Source organism: Marmota monax, unplaced genomic scaffold (genome assembly GCF_021218885.2).
Source record: "Marmota monax isolate L192 unplaced genomic scaffold, Marmota_monax_Labrador192_F-V1.1 WCK01_AAM20220418_F8-fsc00682, whole genome shotgun sequence".
Classification (NCBI taxonomy): domain Eukaryota; kingdom Metazoa; phylum Chordata; class Mammalia; order Rodentia; family Sciuridae; genus Marmota; species Marmota monax.
In genome coordinates this window covers 78,896-102,784 of record NW_026693998.1, presented here as the reverse complement: position 1 = coordinate 102,784, position 23,889 = coordinate 78,896, and the positions used below count along the sequence as shown (strand labels likewise).

General features: G+C 37.9%; 1 protein-coding gene and 1 long non-coding RNA gene across 10 annotated transcripts in view; one reads left to right on the top strand and one right to left on the bottom strand.

Annotated features, from left to right (window-relative positions):
* The window catches only part of LOC124106418 (zinc finger protein OZF), a 76,591-nt gene extending 65,605 nt beyond the window's left edge, over positions 1-10,986 (bottom strand). For 2 of the 9 annotated variants that reach the window (XR_009228586.1, XM_058585458.1), the window contains exons 1-4: positions 10,850-10,985; positions 8,516-8,657; positions 4,739-4,790; positions 4,184-4,239 (exon numbers count right to left, since the gene is read on the bottom strand). Coding sequence is in view for 3 of the 9 variants with exons in the window: in XM_058585458.1 (XP_058441441.1) it covers positions 4,184-4,239; positions 4,739-4,790; positions 8,516-8,542 (135 nt within the window). In the remaining 6 variants the exon portion in view is untranslated. Of the gene's footprint in view, positions 1-4,183; positions 4,240-4,738; positions 4,791-8,515; positions 8,658-10,849 lie in introns of those variants that run through there. The other 7 variants (XM_046464019.2, XM_046464018.2, XM_058585459.1 and 4 more) reach the window with 6 other exon arrangements.
* On the top strand, positions 10,977-13,868 carry LOC131424930 (uncharacterized). The gene is made up of 3 exons (XR_009228587.1): positions 10,977-11,309; positions 11,810-11,872; positions 13,750-13,868. It is a non-coding gene; the product is annotated as an uncharacterized LOC131424930 (long non-coding RNA).
* Positions 13,869-23,889: the final 10,021 nt, after the last annotated feature.

Sequence of the window (23,889 nt, the reverse complement as noted above, 5' to 3'; positions counted from 1 at the left end):
AGTCCCTTGCTATTCAGACAATAGTAAATAAATGATAGAGATTGCAATGCAGAGAAGAAAAATGTCTTTCTTTCCAAAGAAAGATTTCAGGATAAAGGGACATCTGTGTGATAATAAAAATGCTATGGTACTCTTCACTCAAACCATATAACACCTCATTTTCACATACTAAATACTGAATATAAAAATAATGAATAATACTAAAATATAAAATAAAACATAAAGCATTCAAATGTTGATGTAAGAAAGGGTGAGTCAGGGTGCATGTGGTGGTGCACACCTGAAATATCCAGTACTCGGGAGGCTGAGGCAGGAGGAGCACAATTTTGAGACTGATCCTATCAACTGAGCAAAACTGTCTCAAATAACTTTTAATTGAGAGGCTGAGGCAGGAGGATTATGAGTTCAAAGGCAGCCTCAGCAATGGCACAGTGCTAAGCAACTCAGTAAGACCCTGTCTCTAAATACAAAAGTGGGGCTGGTGGTGTGGCTCCATGGTTAAGCGCCCCTAAGTTCAATCCCTTGTAAAAATAAATAAATAAATAATAATAATAATAAATAACATTTTAAAAAGGGTGAAGATATAGCTAAGCAATAGGACATCCTGGTTTCAATCCCCAGAATCACAAAAGGGAAAAAGAACAAAAAAATTACACAGTTATTTATTTTCAAAGTTACACAAAATACTTTTAAATTAATGAATTACATAGTATTAAATTGAAAATTCTGTTGATCCAATACTATTAAAGGGTGAAAAATGAAGTGAAAGAGCAAAAGTAACTAATTTTCCTCACATATGATCCAACTATCAGTGGGAAAAAATACTATCAGTGGGAAAAAAAAAAAGATTGCAAAGAAAATGCATGCAAGAGTAGATGTGTAACCGACGTGATTCTGCAATCTGTATTTGGGATAAAATTGGGAGTTCAAAACCCACTTGAATCAAATGTATGAAATATGATATGTCAAGAGCTTTGTAATGTTTTGAACAACCAATAAAAAAAAAGAAAATGAATAGCCAATTTACATGAGATATCTAAATGTTAAATAATCATAAAAAACCCAACATCAATAGAAACTAGGTAATGTAAAATAAAATAAAATGATATACCCCAAATTAAAGATTATGGATGAACATATGGTATAAATGAATAATCATGAAGGGAAGATGGAGTTTGAGCTGTTGCTATCCATGTGTGCAAACTGTTTTTCTATTGAAGATATCTGATATATCCACACCAGAAATAGACTAAAACTATAGCACATGTATATATAAGAATACAGCAGTATTTCTGGATTAAAGAGAATGAACATTTATAAATTGATAAATAATAAACTGTGGGAAATAATGGTTTATAGAAGAAGACACATTTTTTTCATATTAAATCTAGTGGAAAACAATAGTATAAAGCACCATGTAATTTTTTATATGTGTCACATGAATGTTATATGTCATTTATAAGGTTATAAGTGACATTTTATATGTTATATGTTACTTATAAGGTAAGCATATTTTAAAAGAAAATCTTTAGAATTTGAGAAAATAAAAATACATAGAAGCACAGAAAAGGCTCAATTACACCCCATGTGTAGATGACAAAACCTGTCATTATAAAGATGACCACTTCCCCCAGGTTATTCTATAATACCTCATAAAAATTTCAACATGCTTTACTTTAAATTGAATAAGAGACCAAATCAAAAAGTTCTAAAATTCTGCTGGAAGGTTAAATATATATGAAATTAGCCCTGAACTCTGAACATAAGAGAAAAAGCAGCAGCTCTCATTACCTGACGCTAATGTACATTATAAAACTCTAATATTGCAATAACTTGAAGACCAAGAAATTATAATGCAGAAAATTTCATAAACTCATATGTATATACAAATCATTGTTACTGTTAAGTGCAATAAAAGAGTCTGTACAAATGCAACCATATGACGAAAAGTATTTGATATGAGTGAATGATACAACCCAACATAAATACAGATGTTAGAACCGGAGGCACAGATCATGGGTAGGATTTGGGTGCAGATTACATTTGGTACTAGAATTATACCCCAGCCCCCCCAAAAAAGCAGATGTTAAGAGGGATGATTTTCAAAATATAGCAGAAAAGGAGGCTCCTGACTCTCCCTCCATTCATGGATACACCAAATAAACACTTACTCCTGTTTTAAGTCACTCTCAAATAAAGGCATAAATAAATTGAGAGACTTGTGTACATTGGACAACTGAGAAAATATCTACCATCAGATGAGTAGAAAAAGTTGATGGACACGTGGACACTAGTCCTGCCTTAAGAAATGTGCCATACAATTTGGACATTAAATCCTCTGTCACTCTGAGTAGAGGAAAACTGATTGGGATGATAAATATAGCACATTTAATGCTAGATTTCTTATAGGTTGAATCTTAGTTTATCTGGTGCATAGAGAGGAAAGGACTACATATATACATGTATCAAGACCAGAGGAAAGGAAAATGGTGTCTTTCCATGGCTATGCAAGATCAATGAATGGGCTACATTCCCTGGGACCAGAGCAGAGGAGGACTGAAATCTCAAGGGTCCCCAGTTCATCCCTGAAATGAATTTGCCAGCAAAATGCTATTGCTAACAGTTGAGCCTTTATCCTGCCAGTACCAAAGAGTTAATAGGGAAAACACAGTCCACCACTGGCAACCCACATGGGAGTTCAGCACTGCCTGAGCCCTCTCTCCCATCTCACTTCAATATTAACTCCAGACCTAACCAATTGTTCATATAGGAATTTGCTCTTGCACTGAGAGTTAAAGTTAAAAACTTTAACTTTTTCCATTCAATGCACTACATCCTAAACCTCCAAATTTTTGGAGCAATGGCAACTGTGCATGTGCAAATCTCCCTAGATAACAAAGGAGGGGCTTCACATTGATGTATGAGTATTTCTATGGGCTACAATCCCCACCAGGAGTAAAGAAAAAGGGCTAAAAATCAGAGATCTGTTTCTTTCTAGAATAGGTTTACATCACCTTCTTCCAGTGAGTACATAGCAGCCTAGAGTCTAACAAACTTGCATCAGGAATTTAGTCACCAGCCAAGTATGAGAACTTCTGCATCCTGAGCACAGCTATTAGAATGGCTACTATCAAAGAGTTGAAGGACAACTAGTACTCCAATTATATGGATACGGAAGAAAGAAACACTTTCACACTGGGCTAGAATATAAATTCAATAACAGTCATTTTTTTTTAAAAGTAGCATGAGAGTTCTTTAAAAGCTAACATACTATTTCCAATGGAATTGGAATCAGTATGTTAAAAAAATGGCTACATTGTCATATTCATTATAGCAGTATTCATAGAAGCCAAGATAAGGAAACAACTGAAGTGCCTTTTGGATTAAGGACACAACAGGAAATTCAGGAGACTCCTTTCAGCAGGAGGCCACTCAGCTACTTCCTTAATAAACTGTACTTCCTAAACTTAGACTCTTGTTTAACAAGATAGGACCCAAGAACTGACATTCACTAGTCACTCCAAGAGACCTCAGTTGTACCAGGTATGGGATCCTCATGTCAGGTAGATCTGAAACACAGGACCAGGAAAATATCACAGACATAAATTCCATAAGGGGACTCTCAGCCCAAAGACATCCTGTCAAGGTTTCTGGCCTGGGAGAGACAAAGATAGGATACACATACGCACATTTTTATAAAGGTCAAGTGATTCTTCTCTACTTTTCTCTTATGTGAAATGCTCATAAACAGAAAACAAATCTTTTGCTTTTTATTTTTCTGTGGTACTGGGGATTTAACACAAAAGCATGTTAAATATGAGCTATATCCCCAGCCCTTGTTTAAATATTTTGAGACAGGTCTTGCTCACTTGCCCACAGTCTACCTAAAATTTCGAGGTTCACAGCCAGGAAAAAAAAAAATCCCTTAAAAAGGTCCATCCAGTTCTTGGTAAAACAATTAAAAAATACTGTACCCATTTGAAATGTAGCATGGGGAAAAAATAATTGACAGTACTGTGGAGAAAGGAACACTGTAATTGAGAATATGGACAGGAAGCTGGCAGTTTAGGAATGTACTGACAGATGTACAGAGGTTTAGGCTGGGACACAGGGTTCTGGATTTGATACTTTGCTTCCCATAAAATTAGAATATTCAGAGGAATCCAGGCAAGATGGCACACACCTGTAATTCCAGAAACTCAGGAAACTGAAGAACAAGTTCAAGGCCAGACTCAGCATCTGTCTCAAAATAAAAATAATAATAATGAAAAGTAAAAAGGATATAGCTCAGCGATATAGGACCTCTGGGTTTAATCCACAGTACCCCTACCCTTACAAAAAAAGAAAGAACAGAAAGCTCAAGAGGAAGGAAGAACTGAGACTCCTGCAGAACCACAGCCCCCCTCATGCAAGAAGACACACATGGAGCTGTGACTGACGATCATCCCACTGCTCAATTCAATTCAATACACATTCTGGGAAGATGCTGGAATGCTGCACCTTCAGATAGGATTTCTCTGCAGGAATAAGACAGGACTCTCAGGTTCCTCATTGCTGATACATGCCCCACTTGACTGGCCAGTAAGGACTCAGGGCTAACCTGGCCCAGGGAGGACCCAGGCCTGCAGATTCAAGAAACTACCAAAGGAATTCCAGTCCACAATCATCAGTTCCCACTATAATCCAGCCAATTTCAAGTAGCCATGCCCCCTGTCTCAGGAAGCCACTGCACACTCACCACTTAATGGTTTTTGAGGTGCCCAGTGTTCTCTCAGTAGATCTTTCAGTACCTGCACAGCAGAGCAAACATGAAAGAGGAACATAAAAAGGAAGCCTAGAGATGAATAACAATGCTGGCAGGCTCAAGAGACAAAAGCCACACCAGGTGGTCAAAGCCTGCTCCTAGTCATTGGCCATGTGCTTGATTTGACCTAAGGACTCCTAAGTGGACAGGGCTTATATCTTCACCCTCTCAGGCTGAGCATAGTGAGTCTTATGTTTGAGTTACAGGAGGTGACACCATATGCTGAAAAGAATGAGGTCAGAATGACAGGTTCTTGGCTGCAGTTCTGTTTTCTTTTTTTTTTTAAGGTACTGGGAATTGAAATCCAGAGCCTCAGGATGCAGCTGACTTAAGGCAAGGTTTCCTTGTAGTAGTGGGACCCAGCCCAGTCAAGAGGGCATCTGCATTTAACCTTTTACAGAAGGCCGTTTCAATCTGTGGGTATATATGCCTGTATATTATTTATAAATGTAAATAATAAAATGACAATACTGTAAAATTTCATTTAACTTTCCTGCTCTCTCCTCTTCTGAGGAAACAGACTGAACATTGAACTGGGAAGCAATCCCATAAGGCAGCACTTCCCAATGATAAGAATATGTGAGTCACAAGCCTAATCAAAATTTTTCTAATATTCACATAAAAAAATAAATAGTAGGACTAGAGTTGTGGCTCGGTGGTAGAGCACTTACCAGCACTGAGTTCAATTCTCAGCACTGCATATAAATAACAAATAAAATAAAGGTCCATCGACAACTTTTAAAAATAATAAATAAATAGTAGAAATTAATTTTAATAACACAACCCAATATATTCATTATGGGAATATTACAGTTATGTAACCAATAAAATATTACTAAAGAAATATATGTATTTTGGGGACTGCACCCTCAAAACTGATATGTCAAGCCTCCAGAATATCTCAGTTCTCAGAACCATATTTCAGATTTCAGAGCTATAGTTCTTCGGACCTCAAGGAGACGAAGCTCCTTACTGCTCCTTTTTATGCTACAGGTGAGGGATTCAATTCCTCAACAATATTTCTCCTCAAGTCTAAAAAAAAAAAAAAAAATAGAAGAGACACTGCCCTGGGTGACAGCAGAAAACTTTAACCAGAATATTTCCAAAAGTAGATTTTTTTTCTCACCAAATGCTGGCCATGGTCCCTTCCATTCCAGATAATCAGATAGCAAGCAAAAGGTGAAGTTCCAGAAGGTGGGGCCCATGTCTTCAGATCTATCCACAGCCTTGAGTCTATTATTTAAATGCATTAAAGGTAAACTCCTTGGGGCTGGAGCTGTGGCTCAGTCGTGGAGCACTCGCCTAGCACATGCGACCCTGGGTTCAATCCTCAGCACCATATAAAAATAAAAAAATTAAATTAAAAAAATAAATTTAAAAAAAAAGTATTGTGTCCAGCTACATTAGACCTAATGGCCAGTCTGTGACATTTTTTTTCCTCCAATGACCAAAGCCCCTTCAATTAATAAGTAAGTATCACCAGATGTGGTGGCATATGCTTGAAACTTCAGTTTCTAGAAGTAGACTTTTTTCCTCCAAAGCTGAGGCAGGAAAAACACAAGTTCAAAGTAAGCCTTAGAAATGTAATGAGGCCCTAAACAACTTAATTGAGACCCCGTCATTAAATAAAATACAAAAAAGGGTTGATGATATATCCGAGTGCCGCTGGGTTCATTCGGTGGTACCCCAAAATAAATTACAAATAGAAATGAATTATATTTAATTTGAAAGCCCAAATACTTCCACCACATTACATAACTCATATAACTTATTTTTTTTAATTTTAGGACTTGGTTAGTGTTATATATTAAAAAAAACAAGATTTCTATGTGTGTGTATATGTGTGTGTGTGTATATAAAATGTAATGTGTGTGTGCGTATATAATGTAATATATCTATCAATCTATATCTTTTACAATATATTTACACTACATATTAAATATATTATTTATATATATGTGGGTGTGTTTATTTTTTTGCTTACTGTCTGATATCTTTTTTAATATTTATTTTTTTAGTTTTAGGTTGACACAATACCTTTATTTTACATTTATGTGGTGCTGAGGATCGAACCCAATACCTCGTGTGTGCTAGGCAAGCACTCTACCACTGAGTCTCAACGCCAGCCCTGTCTGATATCTTAAGTCTTTTTGTGTATGTGTGTGTGGTGCTAGGGATTGAACCCAGGGCCTTGTGCATGTAAGGCAAGCACCCTACCAACTGAGTTATATCTCCAGCCCTGATATCTGGAGTGGAAAAGACCATGGCCAGAATTTGGTGGAAAAAGTCTACTTCTAGAAACTTTCTTGTTAAAGTTCCCTACTCTCACTCAGGACAGTGTCTCTACTGTTTTTTGCATCTGAGAAGAAATATTGGTATGGAACTGTATCCCTCACTTCTAGCATTATATGACATCTATGCTATTATATACACAAATATATTTTATGACAAACATTCTCATAGCTAATTTGTCATGGGGCTCCCATTGCAGGACCCAGAAAAATTCCAGTTCAGACATAATCTCAGTCCTCCTTTAAAATCAGAAAATGATCCAGGTTTCTGTCATTTTCTAAACATAGGTGAACATATTCAAAACAGCAGGATTTCTGTGTGTGTGTGTATGTGTTTGTGTGTATTATTATGTATTATATATGTATGTATACTAGTATATATAATATACACATATAATTCATAGTATATACACACATATTCTATACATAGTGTGTGTGTGTATGTATATATATATACATATATATATTATTTTATGCCTCTAAGCATAAAAATCTTTTATGGAGGACATAGAGCAAATGGAGGGCAAGGAGAAACATGCAATTAGTTGCACCACCTTGAATCACATGAGAAATGGAATCTAGAATTCAGATGAGGAGGACTCAACATTTTATATTTGGTCATGTGGATGACATGGGGGCCTATAATGAAAAGGTTACAACAATCTTTTGAAAGAAAATCCATGTGACTGGCAGATGATGGTTAAACTGTTAGTATCTGCAGTGTCTTCCAGGTGCTTTGTCATCTATGGGCCACGGCATACACATGTATTAGTAGGCTTCATGAAGCGCATAATCCATGTGTGTCTTCTAAAATTATTCCCATTGTAGACATGAGAGAACATAAGTTTCTGGACATCTAATGGCAACTCAGCAGCACATAGAGAACTACCCAGAAACAGAACTACATGAAATGCCTTCAAAGCTCCACAAAGACTAGTTTGCTCCTGATATAGGGGAAGTTAGTCCAGATAAATATTATTTCCTCCCCCATTTAGAAGAGAGTGCCTAGAGAAAATGTCCCAGGAGCGACACAACTGTATTATCTTCCTTCATGTTAAAGGAACTTTGGAGAAACAAGACCTATCAACCCAGACTCCTGATGGGGACAAATGCTTAGAGATTACAGGGTACAAGAAAGCACACTGAAGTCCCAGAGTCTGAGTAAGACAAAAGGAAGAAAATAATCTAAAGGGCTTATAAGATATTGGGGAAAAAATGTAACTATTTCTAAAAATAAAATCATGTCTGAATATTTCTAGGATTGGCCAAATCTTATCCCATATGATTTGTATTAAACTCCAAAATCAAGGTAATAGGATACATGACTCACTGTCAAAAACATTCAAGAAAAAAAAAAAAAAAACCTTCAAGGAAGAAGAGTGGATGTTTTAGTGACTGTGTCATTCAAAAATTTACTTACCAGGTGTTTTTGAGAAAATATATTCATTTTTCTGCAGTCATAGGAAAGAGAGATTTGCCTTATTTCTATTTCTTGTTAGAATTTCCAAAGAAAAGCCCTAAAGTTCCATCTGAAATAACCTCCAAAAATAAAGACAAGAAACCTACAATACATACACAAGAGAAGGAAAAAATGGAAATAAAAATTTTTAATAATTAAAAGTAAATTCATTTTTTTTGTTCCTGAAATCAAACTCCAGCTGCCTCTTTCAATCTATTTTCTTATCTTTTTAAACCAGAAATCACAAAGGAAATGCAGGCAAGAAACAAACTGCCAATTTATACAGGAGACATCTAAGTATTCAGTAAACATAAAAAATTCAACATTTTTAGAAATTAGAGAAATGTAAAATGAAATCCCATCCTAGACAAAATTAGTATTGATGAAGATATGAAACAAATTTATTCCCCTAAACTTCTTTAGAATTATTATCTATTGGTGGAAACTCTTTTGCTAATAAAGATACGTAATACTCCCCTACAGAAACATACTGAAATCATAGTACATCTGACCATGATAGCATGTAGGAAAACAGTACACATTCAAACACTTGAAACCTAGAGTGATGGTTCAAAAGAATGGAAGTGATGAGTAATAAACTGTGGGGAAAGTGGTCAATAGGGGCAAGTCACATTTTTGTCACAGTGCATCCATTTAAAAAAAAAATAGTATAACACACCATGTTTAGGTTTTACATAGGCTCCATATGCATGTGGTGATTCCCAAGTAAACAGGTTTAAAAAGAAAGTGTATACAACTTATGAAAAAAATTGAATCATCAGAAGTACATAAAAGACTCAACTACACACCCCATGTGTAGATGATAAAACTCATCACTACAAAGATGATAATTTTTCCAAAATTAACTTACAATATTTTCCCATCAAAATTTCTATGTACATATGTGAATATATCAAAGTCAATTTTACATTTATGTGCATCTATAAAGCAGTAATTTTAAAAACTCTACAAATAAACTGAAAACAGGGGAAGACAGGAGAGGGAAAAGGGAAGTACTGGGTACTGAAGAGGAACAAATTACATTTCATGCTTGTATAATTATACCAAAATGAACCTAAATATTATGTATAACTATAATGCACTAATTTCTTTTTTAAAAAAAGCATGCTGGGCTGGGGCTGTAGCTCAGTGGTAGAGTGCTTGCTTAGCATGCATCAGACACTGGGTTCGATCCTCAGCACCCCATAAAAATGAACAAATAAAATAAAGGCATTCTGTCCATCTACAACTATCAAATTAAAAAAAAATCAGCATGCTTTACTTTTAATTAAAGACAGAATCAAAACAAACAGTCCCAAAATCCATCCACAAAGTTAAATATATGCAAACTTAGCCAAGAAACTTTTCAATTATAAGAAAAAAAGAAGTAGTCATCATCACCTGACACATATATATTATAAAACTTTACTATTATAATAATCAAGGAATCACAATATAGAGCTGGAGTTGTAGCTCAGTAGTAGAGCACTTGCCTAGCATGTGAGAAGCACTGGGTTCCAACCTCAGCAGCACATTAAGAAATAAATAAATAAAATAAGGTATTATGTCCACATAAAACATTATATATATATATATATATATATATATATATATATATATATATATATATATGGAATCACAATACAAACAGAATCCATAGGTGAATCCATGTGTAAAAATGATATACTTGATTGCAAATAGGAACATCGATATACATCAAACCATAACAAGGCCAATCTCAGCAACTTGGCTGCAATCTGTCTCAAAATTTAAAAAAATAAATATAAAAGCTACCAGAGATTTGGCTCAGTGGTAAAGCACCCTTCTGTTCAACCTCCAGTACCAAAATAAAACAAAACAACAAAAACAAAAGTTGAAAAGTACCTAGCTTAGGAATAATCAAGGACCCTGTACACCACAGCTCTCCTCCTAGAGGAAAACAGCATTTGGAGATAGGATTCTGACGCTCGTCACAAGTGTCAAGCACCACAGCCCAGGGGCAGACGCTGGGCTGCAGCGAGCCGCCGCGCTCCTCAGCCACATAGGACTTGAGCTGGGGCTGAGGACGCCCGGAGCCGGTGGGAGGCTGCGGGGGTCTCTGCCACTGACACGTTCCCCATCTGGCTAGCCAGTGGGACTGAGAGGTGATGCCCCCAAGGAGGGCTAAGGCCTGCGGACTGCAGAAGCTGCCTGGAGTCCGGTTCTACCAGCTCCGGTTCCCGCCACAGCCAGTCCTGCCTGAAGGCTCCTTCCCCAGCCTCCCTGCCAAGGCTCCAGGTACCGCAGCACACTCACCATTTCCTGGTGCTCAGCAGTCAGACATGCTCCCTGGGGACCTTCAGCACCTGCGCCGCAGAACAACCAGGGATCCTAAGTACCGGACCAAAACCTGGACCTGAATGGCAGGAATGGCGGACTCCAGAAAGGTCAGTAGCGGAAGCGCAGAAGCCCGCCCCCTCCTCGCTGGCTGCGGTCAGGATTGGACAATGCTCAGCAAGACTCCTGATTGGTCGGAGCTTCAGTCAGTTTCCTGCTCCCCAGCCTGAGCCGGTGAACCTTCTTTTTGAGTGACGGGATGATATCCACTCCGGGCAAGAATGAGGCCAGAATGACAGGTTTTCTTTTCTTTTCTTTTTTCTTTTTCATTTTAGACCTGGGAATTGCACCCCAGAGCCTCAGGCTGCTGCTATTTTAAGATCTCAGAAGTGGGATCTAGCCCAACTACAGAACATTTGCATTTAACCTTGTATATAAGGTAATTTCAGTTTATGGGTTATATACGCCTGTATATTATTTGTAAATGAAAAAAATGACAAATACTGTAAAGCTTTTCATTTAATTTTTCTGTTATTTGGTCTTCTTGGGAGACAGACAGCTGGGAAGCAACCCTCTAAAGCCATAAAGTCAATAAAACAAATTAATAAAAAATAAATAAAGCAACAATGTCCAATGAAACAATACATAAGGCAAGAGTAATTTAAAATTTTCTAGTATGCACATTAAAAAATGAAAATAATATATATATATATATATTTCAGTTGGTAGAGTGCTTGTCACGTATACACAAAGCCCTGGGTTCGATTCCCAGCAACACACAAACACACAAATACATACACACACACACACACAAAAAAAAAAAAGTTGAAAAATTTTTTAATAACATAACCCAATATATCCATAATATTACCTTTACATGACTATAGTAATGAAGTATATGTATTTTTGGAATGATACCTTCAAATCTTTTCTCTCCAGCATATGGAAGCATAGCAGCCAAGTTCCAAATTTGTGATCTGTGGAAGCCCTTACATCAAAGAGGTAAGGGACCTGGTCTAACCTTTTATGTGCTAGAGTAGAGGGCTACAGTTCCTTGCTAATATTTCTCCTCAGGCTCAACTAGCAGTAGAGACAATGCCCTGAGTGAGAGCAGGGAGCTTTAACAAGGAAAGGCTTTCCCACTTGGTGCTGGTCAGAGGCTCTTTCCCATTGCAAATATCAGCAAAAAAAGAACATGGGTTCCCAGGGGTTTCGGGACACATTCCTTGTAATCTGTCCACAGCCTTGACTCTATTGTTTAAATACATTAAAGGCAAACACTTAATTTGACAATTTGGCCTTAGACCTAATAGCCAGCTTGTAATATCTGTTTCCTTCAGTGGACAAAGCCCCACAACTAATAAGCAGCTGGGCTGGGACTTAGGATGAGCTGTGTCTGATTGCAAAGCCAAAACATCTTCACCAGATCACAAGACACAACATTTCTTATTCTCTTCCAATTTGGAAAGTGAAAAGCAGGATTTGTGATATATATATTCCAGGCCAATGAATTACTTAGTATAATATGAACAGAACATTCTCATACATCTGAGTCATCTTGGGCCTCTCATTTCAGGATCCAGGGAATCCTGGTTCAGTTTACACAAGGGCAAAAAAACAACTCTAATTCATCATGTCCCCTTTCTACACATCAAAAATATATTTGATATCAAAAATGAGGTCAGTTTAATCAGGGTTTATCAATTATAGAAACAGGCTGATTTAGAAGGATATAAAGGACCACCAAGTCCTGTGTTTTCAAAATAAAGATGGACATGGGCTAAAAGGGGAAGTAGCAGAAAATTGTATTATTGAAGACATAGAGTAAAAGAAGGCCAAATAAAAATAAATAATTTTGACAGTACCATGAATCATCACGTAATTTGCATTTGGATTTCAAACAAGGAAGAGGTGATATAGTGTATTTGGGTATGTGAATGACATGAGTGTCCATGGTGTCAAGGATATAATCTTCTGAAAAGAAAATTGTTGTGGAATGCCATATAATGGTAAAGCAGTAACTTCAGAGTATCTTCAAGTTGTTCTGTCAGCTTGGAAGCACAGAATCTACATATATCAAGAGAACTCGTGAATCCATCATCCACCCGTGTCCTCCAAAAGCATCCAATTGTAGAGGTGAGAAAACACAGGCTTCTAGATACCAAATGGCTTCTCAACAGCATGTGTCACAACTGAGAACTGTCCAGGACAGAACTGTGTAAAATTCCTTCAAAGCTCCTCAAAGTCTGGGTTGTTCCTAATATAGAGGATGCCCATCTGGAGAAATATGATTCCTTCCCCATTTTAAAGACAGAGCCTAGAGAAGACAACCCAGGAAGTCCTTTGACTTGAAGACTATTGGTTATCCTTCTTTCATGTGAGAGAAGTCTTCAGAAAGAGGTGTCTGTGGTAGAGGAAAATGGAAACTCAGCAGTTTAACTCAGGCTGTGGTTTTTTTATGCTTTCTAACAGCAGCTCTTTTTCTGACATTTAACCATAAAGGAGTTCAGTGGCTAATAAGTACCTGTAAAAGGTAATCACAGTACCAGAAGCAGGAAATACAGCAATGGGGACAGAACAATCCCCCTTTAGTTTTAATGCAGTAAAAGTACCTAAGCTCTATGAGCTAAGAGTCTCCTACATTGTTCACAAGTTTGCATCCATGTAAAGAATGTAGACTGCACCATCCAATGGTATTGCACCAACTCTGTTGCCTTGATGTACCTCAAACTTGCTTTTGTATAAAAGTAGAAGTTCCAAAGTGCTCAGGGCTCAGACTTTGGGAATCATCTCTCTGGGATTGTGGTCATACTAATAAAGCAGTTTTCTCAGATCTCAAAAGTGTTCTGATCCTAATTTTCCCCTACATGTCAAACCAGGTTCCTCACAGGGGCAAATGCTTGGAGACTATAGGTTGCACGAAAGCACATCACAGGGCCCAAAATCTGAGTATGGCTCAGGGAAGAAAAAATCTAAATGGCTGATAATGAACTGAAAGGTAAATCAAACTTGTCATTTGGAAAACTGGAAAAAAATGAAACAGTGTGATTTTATTTGCTACAAGTACAAGATATTAACCAATTTTATTTCCTTAAATCCAACCCCTAGGGAATCCTGGCTGCAGAGAAGCAGCTACAACCAGAAATTCCTTGTGATAATGTAACTTTAACAGCCTTTCTGTGATATAATCTGATGGTAGCTATTAAAATGTTACGTGTGTGTGTGTGTGTCTTTACTCACTATTTCCTTTCCTAAGAGTATGTATGTATTCAGCAGGAGACTAGTTTATGTTTTCAGCTGATTGTGTCCCCTCCCCAAATCACATGTGTTGATATTCTAGATACAAAGTGCCTCAGATTATGACTCTGTTTGAATATATGATTCTTAAAGGCATGAGTAATGTTAACTCAGTTAATTGGTGTGAAGTCTAATCCAATGAACTTTTTCTCCTTATAAACAGCAGCAATAAAAACACACAGAAGCCCATAAAAATGTCATGGAAACATGGAGACAGAAGATGGCAATGTACATATCAAAGAGTGGGCCTCAAAGGAAATCATTCCAGCAAGCACCTTGATATAAGAATCTAGAAATAGAACAAATAAATTTTTGTTTAATTCCATCTGTGGCATTGTCTTATGATAGCCCTGTGACACTGATACAGCCCATTATGATACACATACACTGTTCCTGCATTTTGGCTAAATGAAATTACAATTGGATCACATTGCATCCCAAAAGCATTGAAAGGCTGACCTGATGCAAGAAAAGACATTTCTTACTAGAATATTCTGAAGGCATGTGAGGGATAAAGCTCCTTACCTTAAGGAGCTATAGAGATTTTTTTGTGTGTGTGGTATGGCCAGTCATTAAAAAAAAAAAAAGAAAGAAAAACAGATAACTTTTTCCTCCTTTGTTTGTGTAACTCTCACTCCTCTTTGTGTCAATACTTTCCTCATAAGAATATTGGTATATAAGTCTCATGAAAGGACTAGAAGGTCAGTGGAGTTGACTGCTGCATGAGCTACCTGGTCAGGTAAGTAAACAGAAAGAAATATTTAGTGTCCAATAAACACTGACAATCGTGAAAATATTTTCTCTGTTATTTCTACAAATATGTAATCTGAATATTTGCATGTATTATGTTGTCAGGGGAATAATACAGTCTAGATTTCTTTGGGAATGGACATGTAGGTCATCCAAATGGTAAAGTTATCAAAGATTAATGGAGTCTCCAATCTGGGTATTTGTTCTGGCATATTCCTGCCATCTCCAGTTCCTTCCTGTGGAGACCCTTCTCCAGTAAGCTCATCTAACCTCAGACCAGAGATACCATTGTGGGTTGTGTGGTACACTTGCTATTTCCCCAAGAAGATGGAATTAATAAGTAGCTCCTTGATGATATACATGGAACTCAGCAAAGTGATTGTCTTAAATGTAGGACAATAATTAACATGTAATAAATCTCTGTTTCCACAAAGGATACTCTCATTGAAAATTTTTATGCACATATCAGGTATAGATAAACATATGTATAGGCCTCCATATACTGGATTAGAGAATAAGGTCTTTGGATAAATATTTGAGTAGAAAAACTAGAATCAAATATTTAAATATCCACCCTATTACCCATTTTCTGAAATAACCTAATTCTACCATTTTAGGTCCCCTGCAATTACTGCCACTCCCCCTCCACCCCAACACACACACATACACAGAACAGGAAGGTCAAAATACTTTCCCGATGTGATCTCAGATGAGTACTTGCCTGGATTGGTCTTCTCTGGGCTGCTCCCTTTTACCTGTAGATGCCTCCTGATAAGTGGCCATAAGGTTCTGGTGTGAGAGCTGAGCCAACATGTAAATGTGCTCTGTACATTTTTGTGCCTAGAACCTTGGAAGGTTTGGCTACATCATGAAAACATCTTTTTATCTCGCATTCTCCCTTTAAATGAACTGAATAAGGCACTCTCTCTGGAATGTGTGTGCCTGGTTACCAGAGTCCTAAGTTCTGTTGAGTTCTAATGCTAAGAAATTGAGGTTAATTCTTCAAAGTTTCATTACTTGGGCCTCTTCCTTCACTATTCTTTGGAGTGCTGACTTGTCATCTCTTTATCTGTGCTATATTATACAAAAAGAAATAACCTTTCAGCCTCTTGGGAAGTTGTCAGTGTATTGCTGCCCACTTTTGTGGAGGCTCACAGCAGGCTTGGCAGGTGTCCTGGAGAAGATGCAGATGTATATGGTAACATTAGAGCCTAATTTTCCTTGAACTAAGTTTAATCTACATTTTGAGCCTAAATTCCACCTGGAGGCAAAATCACTGGCAAGCCATTTTTGAGAGAAGTATCTGTGGTGGCCACATGATGGCAGCCTTGCCCAAACCAAGGCCAACCTGGGTGTTCTCCCTGGTTTCTGCCCCTCGCCTGAATTCCAGGCAGTGGGTGCAAAAGTCCCAAAGGCCCTTCCCAGGTGTGTATCCTTAATTGCAGCTGGACACTCTGCATTTTACAAGAAAAAAAAAAAACAGCATAACTAAATGCTCAGTGGGACCAGAGGTCACATAATACAGAGAAGACATTGTTAAGAGGGTCTCAAGGTTCTGCCTCTTCAAGAAAAAAAACATTTGGTTTTCATTGTGAGTCTAGGAAAGCTGACTCCACACTTTCTTAATTCTATAAATATATACTCACTAATCCACTAAAATGCACCTTGCTTCTCTCTGTCCTAGTTACACATGGGAGGCCTTGAGATTATCTGCTCCCTTGGATTCCTTCACCTGCAGGTGAATGCTACAGGTGTGGGGTCCTTTCTGCTCTTCTGTGCAGTGCCCTGGACCTCTACCTTTCTCTCAGGCTCCAACACCTTTGGCAGCCACCACTGGGGAGAGATGCAGAAAATACTGGAATGCAACTTGAAGACATTTCATCATTAGGCTATGATGCAATCAATTGGGTTGCATTTTCCTATTCAGTATTTTTTATATTTTATTTTATTGGTTCTTATTAATTATACATGATGTAGAATCCATTTTGATAAAATCATACAAGCATAGGATATATCTTATTCTATTTAGGAATCCCATTTTTGTGGTCGGGCATGATGGTGGAAATAACTTATGTATCTTCACATGCATACATAGGAAAATTACGTTAAATTCATTCTACCGTCTTTCCTTTCTCTGCTCCCTTCCTTTCATGCTTCTTTGGCTTATCTACTGAACTTCTCCTTTTTCCCTCCCTCCTTCATTGTGGTTTAGCCTCCAAATGTCATCAAGAGAGCTGGGGATATAGCTCAGCTGGTAGAGTGCTTGCCTCACATGCACAAGGACCTGGGTTCAATCCCCAGCACCAAACACTTAGCATGATAGTTTTCATCTCCATCAATTTACTGGAAAAAAAATAAAGCCATTCTTCTTTATGGCTGAGTAATATTCCATTATCTATATCTGATTTGTGGATTGTTGTAATATACAACAATTTATTTATCCATTCATCTGTTGATGAGCATCTAGGTTGGTTTCATAGCTTAGCTATTGTGAATTGAGCTACTATAAATACTGTAGTATGCTGATTTTTAAGTCCTTTGGATATATGCTGAGGAGTGTGATAGTTGATTAAAAAGCTTGTTTTATTCCTAGTTTTTTTATATAAATTTCCATGCTGCTTTCTACAGATGTTGCACCAATATGCATTTCAACCATTAATGTTGTGTTTCCTTTTCCCCACATTCTCCCCAAAATTTGCTATTACTTGTATACTTGATAATTGCCATGATGATTGGAGTGAGATGTAATCTAAGTGTAGTTTTAATTTGCATTTCTCTAACTCCAAAATATGTTGCCTTTTTGTGTTTTTTCTTTTCCCTTTTAACAACAGTATTCATGTCATTTTTGGGATCTATTTTGCTCTATATATGAAGTCGAAACAATATTTCTCTTGAACAATGACTGGGAAGCTTAAGGCACATGCCCATGAGTCCAGGGATGCTCAGTACCCAATTGTCCTTCCCATGATGATAAGAGAAATGGATATGGGATTAGGTGAGAGAAGAGATCCAGGGAGCAGGAAAGGAATGAAACATACTGGTACCAAAGCCACATCTTTCCCCATGAAGTATAGGTGAATGGAAACCAGACTGTGTCCTTAGATCTTGGTAAGAGGGATGGCCATTTCCCTAAAGGCCAATTCCCTAGCTAAGTGAGGCTTTGACTGGTACCAATGTGCCCAAGATGCTCCCAGCTATGGTGTGCCATGTGTCTGTGGGAGTCCCAACTTGAGATCAGTATACTCTTGGATTATCGAGGTTAAATTAATGCAGCTGTCCCTTTGGGCATGCAGGATCAGATACTGTGCTCAATGTTGGCACTGACTCTTTCATGGCAGACATGGCCCATATTCTACTAGGATTTTCTGGCCAGTGCAGGTAGCAGCCCAAACAAGGAAGTGGACCAGGGCTTTAGTTTCATCCTAGTGTTAACAAGCAGCATGTCAACTTATGGCCTTAAGCAGCACTGATGAAGGATACCCTCTTATAGGATCTTGCTGATGAGGAGTGGGCAGAAGGGAGAGAGACAGAGAAAGAGACACAGAGACCTACTGTAACCATTGCTGGTGGAAGAGTTTGGTGACTTTGAATTTCCTTACAATACTAGAGGAGGAACAAGATGTAAAGACTTCACTTGTGAATATTTACCCTACATTTTAAATTCCCTGAGGTCAGGTGAGGTCTCAACAACCCAGGCAACATTGACACATTCAGTTCAATATGAATGTCCATTACAAGCCTTAAAATTTAGGGAAAAAATTCCTCAAGACCACATGCAACACAGACAAGGTACAGGGGCAGGGAAGGTGGCAGAGTGACTCTTTGTCCAAGTGGACATGTTTATGTAATTATACGAATAGTTACATTAGGTTATTAGTACCATAACCACATTATTGTTTATGTATCGGCAAAGTTGCTTATGCTGCAGTTACATTTCACAGTTACAATATGCAATGTGCAGTTCTAAAAAAAAAAAAAAAAAAACAACGTCCGTTGTCTGAAGTTACTATTAGGCAGGCAGCTCCAGGAGCACTGGAGCTTGATGAAACATTATAGTTATCTGTCAAACAAATTCTTCTTAGCTTTGTGCCTAAGATCAAGGTTTAAACCCTCGTGAAGAGCACTGCTACAGTGGTCAGGCATCCCATGTCTTTTACATGGGAGTTTCCCCATAACCAGGCATTCTGCACCTTTTCACAGAAATGTCCCAGCAGCCAGACATTCTGTACCTTTGCACAGAAACTTCCTAGCCACCAAGCATGCCACAATCACGAAGACTATCAGAGACCCAATCCTAAATACAGAACTCCTACAGGCTAGGCATACCTGGATGAGCTTCCTAACCTGACATTGCAGGGACAGCTGTGTAGGGCATGCAGGCCAAAGTTGGGTGTCCCAGGCACCTCTGAGACTCTTCATGGGGACAGAGAGTGTATTTGGGTATTTATTTATTTATTATTACATACATGACAATAGTGGAATGTCTTACATTCATTATGACCCATTTACAGCATAAGTTTTCATAACTCTGCATATAAAGTATGTTCACGCAAAATTATTCCATTATACATGTACACTTTTTTTGCATTACAATTCTTAATACACATATATACCACAATTTTTCATATCTCTGTTTGTATATAAGATATGCTGACACCAAATTCAAATCTTCATACATATATTTTGTATAATGATGACCATCACATACCCCATCCTTACTATTTCTACACACTGCCCCAGAAGTTCACTAGCACCACTATAGTTGCATATGGGTTGAAACAGTTTGCTCAGGAAATGCAGCATCACATAGCACACTCGTAATCTCATCTCACACATGCAATTTACTATTTTTTTTTAATTTAAGCATTATCTGTATTTAACATTCAGGTGTTGCTTGTTACCATTTTTGGAACAAAAACATTGCATGTTTTAAATCATTATTCTTAAGTCTGCATAAAAGCTTGTAGAACAGTTGTACCATGGTTGATCCAGCCACTTTGCTCCTTTTGAATATTTGTATTCCTACCAGTCTTTAGCTATTACAAAAATAATCTGTAAGACGTAAATAAGAACCCATAAATAAGAACTTACTTACATAAGTAAGAACCCAGCTGGATGCAGTGGCCCACGCCTATAATGCCAGTGGCCCAGGAGGCTGAGGCAGGAGTATTGTGCATTCAAAGCCAGTCTCAGCAATGGTGAGGTTTGCTAAGCAACTCAGTGATACCCTGTCTCTAAATTAAATACATAATAGGGCTGGGGATGTGGCTCAGTGGTTGAGTGCCCCTGAGTTCAACCCCTAGTACCCTCAGCACACACAAAAAAACCCCACCACCACCAGGTTTCCCTAGATTAGTTTGAGTTGGTTTTGTCACTTGGAACCAAGAGTACTGTGCCCTGACCTCTTATTTTCCTCAATTCCCTTTATTTTGTAGTTGTGGTGTGACAGGAAATGGTACCAAGCAACACCTGAATATTAAATCTCCAAAAATGGCAAACAATCCAATTAATAATGGGACAATGAATTAAACAGACCCTTCTCAAAACAAGAAATACAAATGGCCAACAAATATATGAAAAAAAAATGTTCAACATCATTACCAATTAGGGAAATGAAAACCAAAACTGCACTGAGATTTCATTTTACACCAGTCAGAATGGCAGCGATCAAGAATATAAATAATAATAATAATATATGCTGGAGAGGATGTGGAGAAAAAGAAGGAACACTTTTACACTGTTGGTGTGAATGTAATTTAGTACAACTGCTATCAAAATGAATATGAAAACTTGTCAAAACACTAGGCATGGAACTACCACATCATCCAACTACACAACTCCTCAATATATATACTGAAGGATGAAAGTTGTCATATTACAGGGATATATTCATACCCATGTTTAGAGCAGCATAATTCAAAATCACTGAACTATGGAACCAGCCTAGAAGGGTCCATCAAATGATGAATGTATAAAGAAAATATGGTAGAGATATGCAAGGGAATTGTATTCAGCCATAAAGAAAAAAGAAATTGTGTTATTTTCAGGACAATTAATGGAACTAGAGATCATCAGGTAAGGGAAATAAGTCAAACTTACAGGGTTAATGTTTGCAGGTCATATATGAAGTTAGAGAGGAAAACAAAGCTGAAGGTGGATCTCCTAAAAATCAAAGAGATCAGTAGAGGAAAGGGACCAAAGGGTGGAAGGTGGGAAGGAAGGGAGGAATGCTGGGGATGATACTGGTCATATTATATTGCTATGTTGTGTATATTGTGTATATCTATGAATATGTAACAACAAATCCCAGCATTATGTACAACTCTAATATATCAATAAAAAATGTGGGGAAAAAAATTAAGTCCATACAAGCCTTAAGAATGACTAAATTGTGGCCATAATTTGGAGCATGACTTTTGAGAGGCCTAGAGAGTTGATTTTGCCTTCATGGGCCCATCACTATGAAAAGAAGTTTGAAAGTTACATTTTGCTCCTGGGTTGGTATGAAGATGAAAGTACTCTAGGACAGATTGTATTTATTTATTTTTCTTAGGATTCCAAAATAAAATATTTCCATGAAAAAAAGACACTCCGCCTATCATGTCCAATGGATAAATTAACTCTGAAATTTCTTGCTTTTTTGCTGTATTATATATACATTTTTGTTAGTTGACATGCATTTGTAACCAATAATTTGATGATGCAGGCAAATCATTTTTTACTAGATCTACAATGCATGTTATGATCCACATCAACTGAGGTACATTTCTTGAAGGAGTATAACAAGTAGAGCCAGGTTGTGGATTCCAGTTGATGGATTGTCAAAGCAGGGATCACTTTTGATTGGCTAATGTACTTGTGGTTTTATTAGGCTGAACAGGATAGGAGGGAGGAGGGAGGAGTACTGTTCATTTCTAGTTGGCTAATCTAAGGATGGTCTTATTGGGCCAAGCATATAACCAAATCCCGGAGACTGTAGGCTGGAAATGATCCTCTTATGAAATCCTGCTATTTGTCCAGTACAGAGGCTTTTAATTTCTGTTGGTAAATCTCTAGTATGAAACACATCACATGCAAGTTTTTGTGTAAAAGTGACGGAAATTTACATCTATCCTGTGGAGACATTTAAAACCTGGCCTCGCCGACTGTGGATGATGACCATTCTGACCTCTTTGACTATTTGGATGCTGCATTAGAAACCGAGGGCCTTTGCTGCTCAGAAACCAGATACGACTTTATCTCCTAGTGGACCTACCCACTAGAGTGCGAGGAGAATGACAGTCACAGTGTTTAGGTCTATCTTGGCTTATCTTAGCTCTATATATTGCCTTGTCCTGAAAGAGACTGAGAGAAAGGCCCTGCAAATATGGACAGTATAGCTGGAGCAAGCTCAATGTAGATCACAAGAACATTTCAAATGTTTAGGGCTTGTGCTTTCTGGGAAATTGAGACAACTAGAAAACTCCCCACTTCAAACTCCAATTCTTGTAATCAAGTCAGAAAGACTTCAGACATGTCACTCAGAGTAATAGGAAAGAGTTTATTGATGGAATAAACAGGAAAATGGGACAGTCTAAAAGGAAATAATGGGTCCTCACATAGAAAAAAAAAAAAACAGTGTGCCTTTCCTGCACTGTACTTTTATTGGGGATTCCAGAGAGGATTCCACAGATTCCAGTTCTACCATTTGAATTTGAACTGACACCTAGATGACATCAGACTGTCAAGTACCCACTGCCATTATAACTCTAGGTCACTTTGACACATAATGACTGGTTCTCATTGGATTCTTTATTTTGAGAGAGAGAGAGAGAGAGAGAGAGAGAGAGAGAGAGAGAGAGAATTTTTTTAATATTTATTTTTTAGTTTTCAGTGGACACAACATCTTTTATTTTTATTTTTATTTTTATGCAGTGCTGAGGGTTGAACCCGGTGCCCTGTGCATGCCAGGTGAGCTCGCTACCACTTGAGACACATCCCCAGCCCCTCATTGGATTCTTAACAATAAATTATTACAGATTTTATGGTTAGAAAAAATTATTTTTTGTCCCTGAGTTTTAGAATCTGATGCATGGAAAGAGTCACAAAATCTCCCTCTTCAGTGTAACTTGGTTTCCTCTTAGCAGCATTGTTTCAGTCCTGCTTTTCTCCTGCAGATAACAGATAGTTTGGTGAGGTATGAGACATACCCTGTCCACTAAAGCCAGGCAGAGCTGCACATAAATTGTTTCTTGGAAAAGAAACACAAAGTGGGCCCACATTATAGAATTATTGCCTGAACCTCATGCTCCCACCACTCACATCTGTCCCCTGTCATTTAGGAAGAAGCAGTCCAGCCTAAGTCATACTATTGCTGAGCCTGGGTTCCAAGAGTGTGCTCCTGACCAACACCAGTTTCACTAGAGGACTGGAAAGCACTGCAGTTTCACAGGCCACACCCCAGACCTTCAGTATTAGGCACAGAGTGACTCAGAAAACTTAATTTTAATGATACCTTCAAGTGCATGCTTGGGGCTGATCACTGATACCCTGGTTTGGTCTCTCCACCAAGAATAAGATCTTTTTCACAACTTTACAAAAATTCCTTCTGTGATGACCTCACTGATTGACACCCACAGCATACAGGAATCCAGAATTAACCAATTCCAGCCCAGATGGAAAGACCCTGAGATCCAAGAGGCTGGGACACCACATTTCCTAGTATTCAGGAGCTCAGTGAATCCTGTTGCAATGTCCCCTTTAAGACCCTCAACCACAACACCTATAGCTAATAGTCAAAACCCTGTAAATCTTTTGACCTTTATTTGTCTTCTGGAGATGGAAGCAATACCCAATCTATTATTTAAGAAGCTCTGAAACCCATGTCACATGAGTCTCGATCACTGTTCAGAGGACCATGAATTTCTTTTATGAAATTCTGGATCATGGTGTGCAGATCCCCAAAGTTGCCGGGTAAGACTACTAAAGGGTGA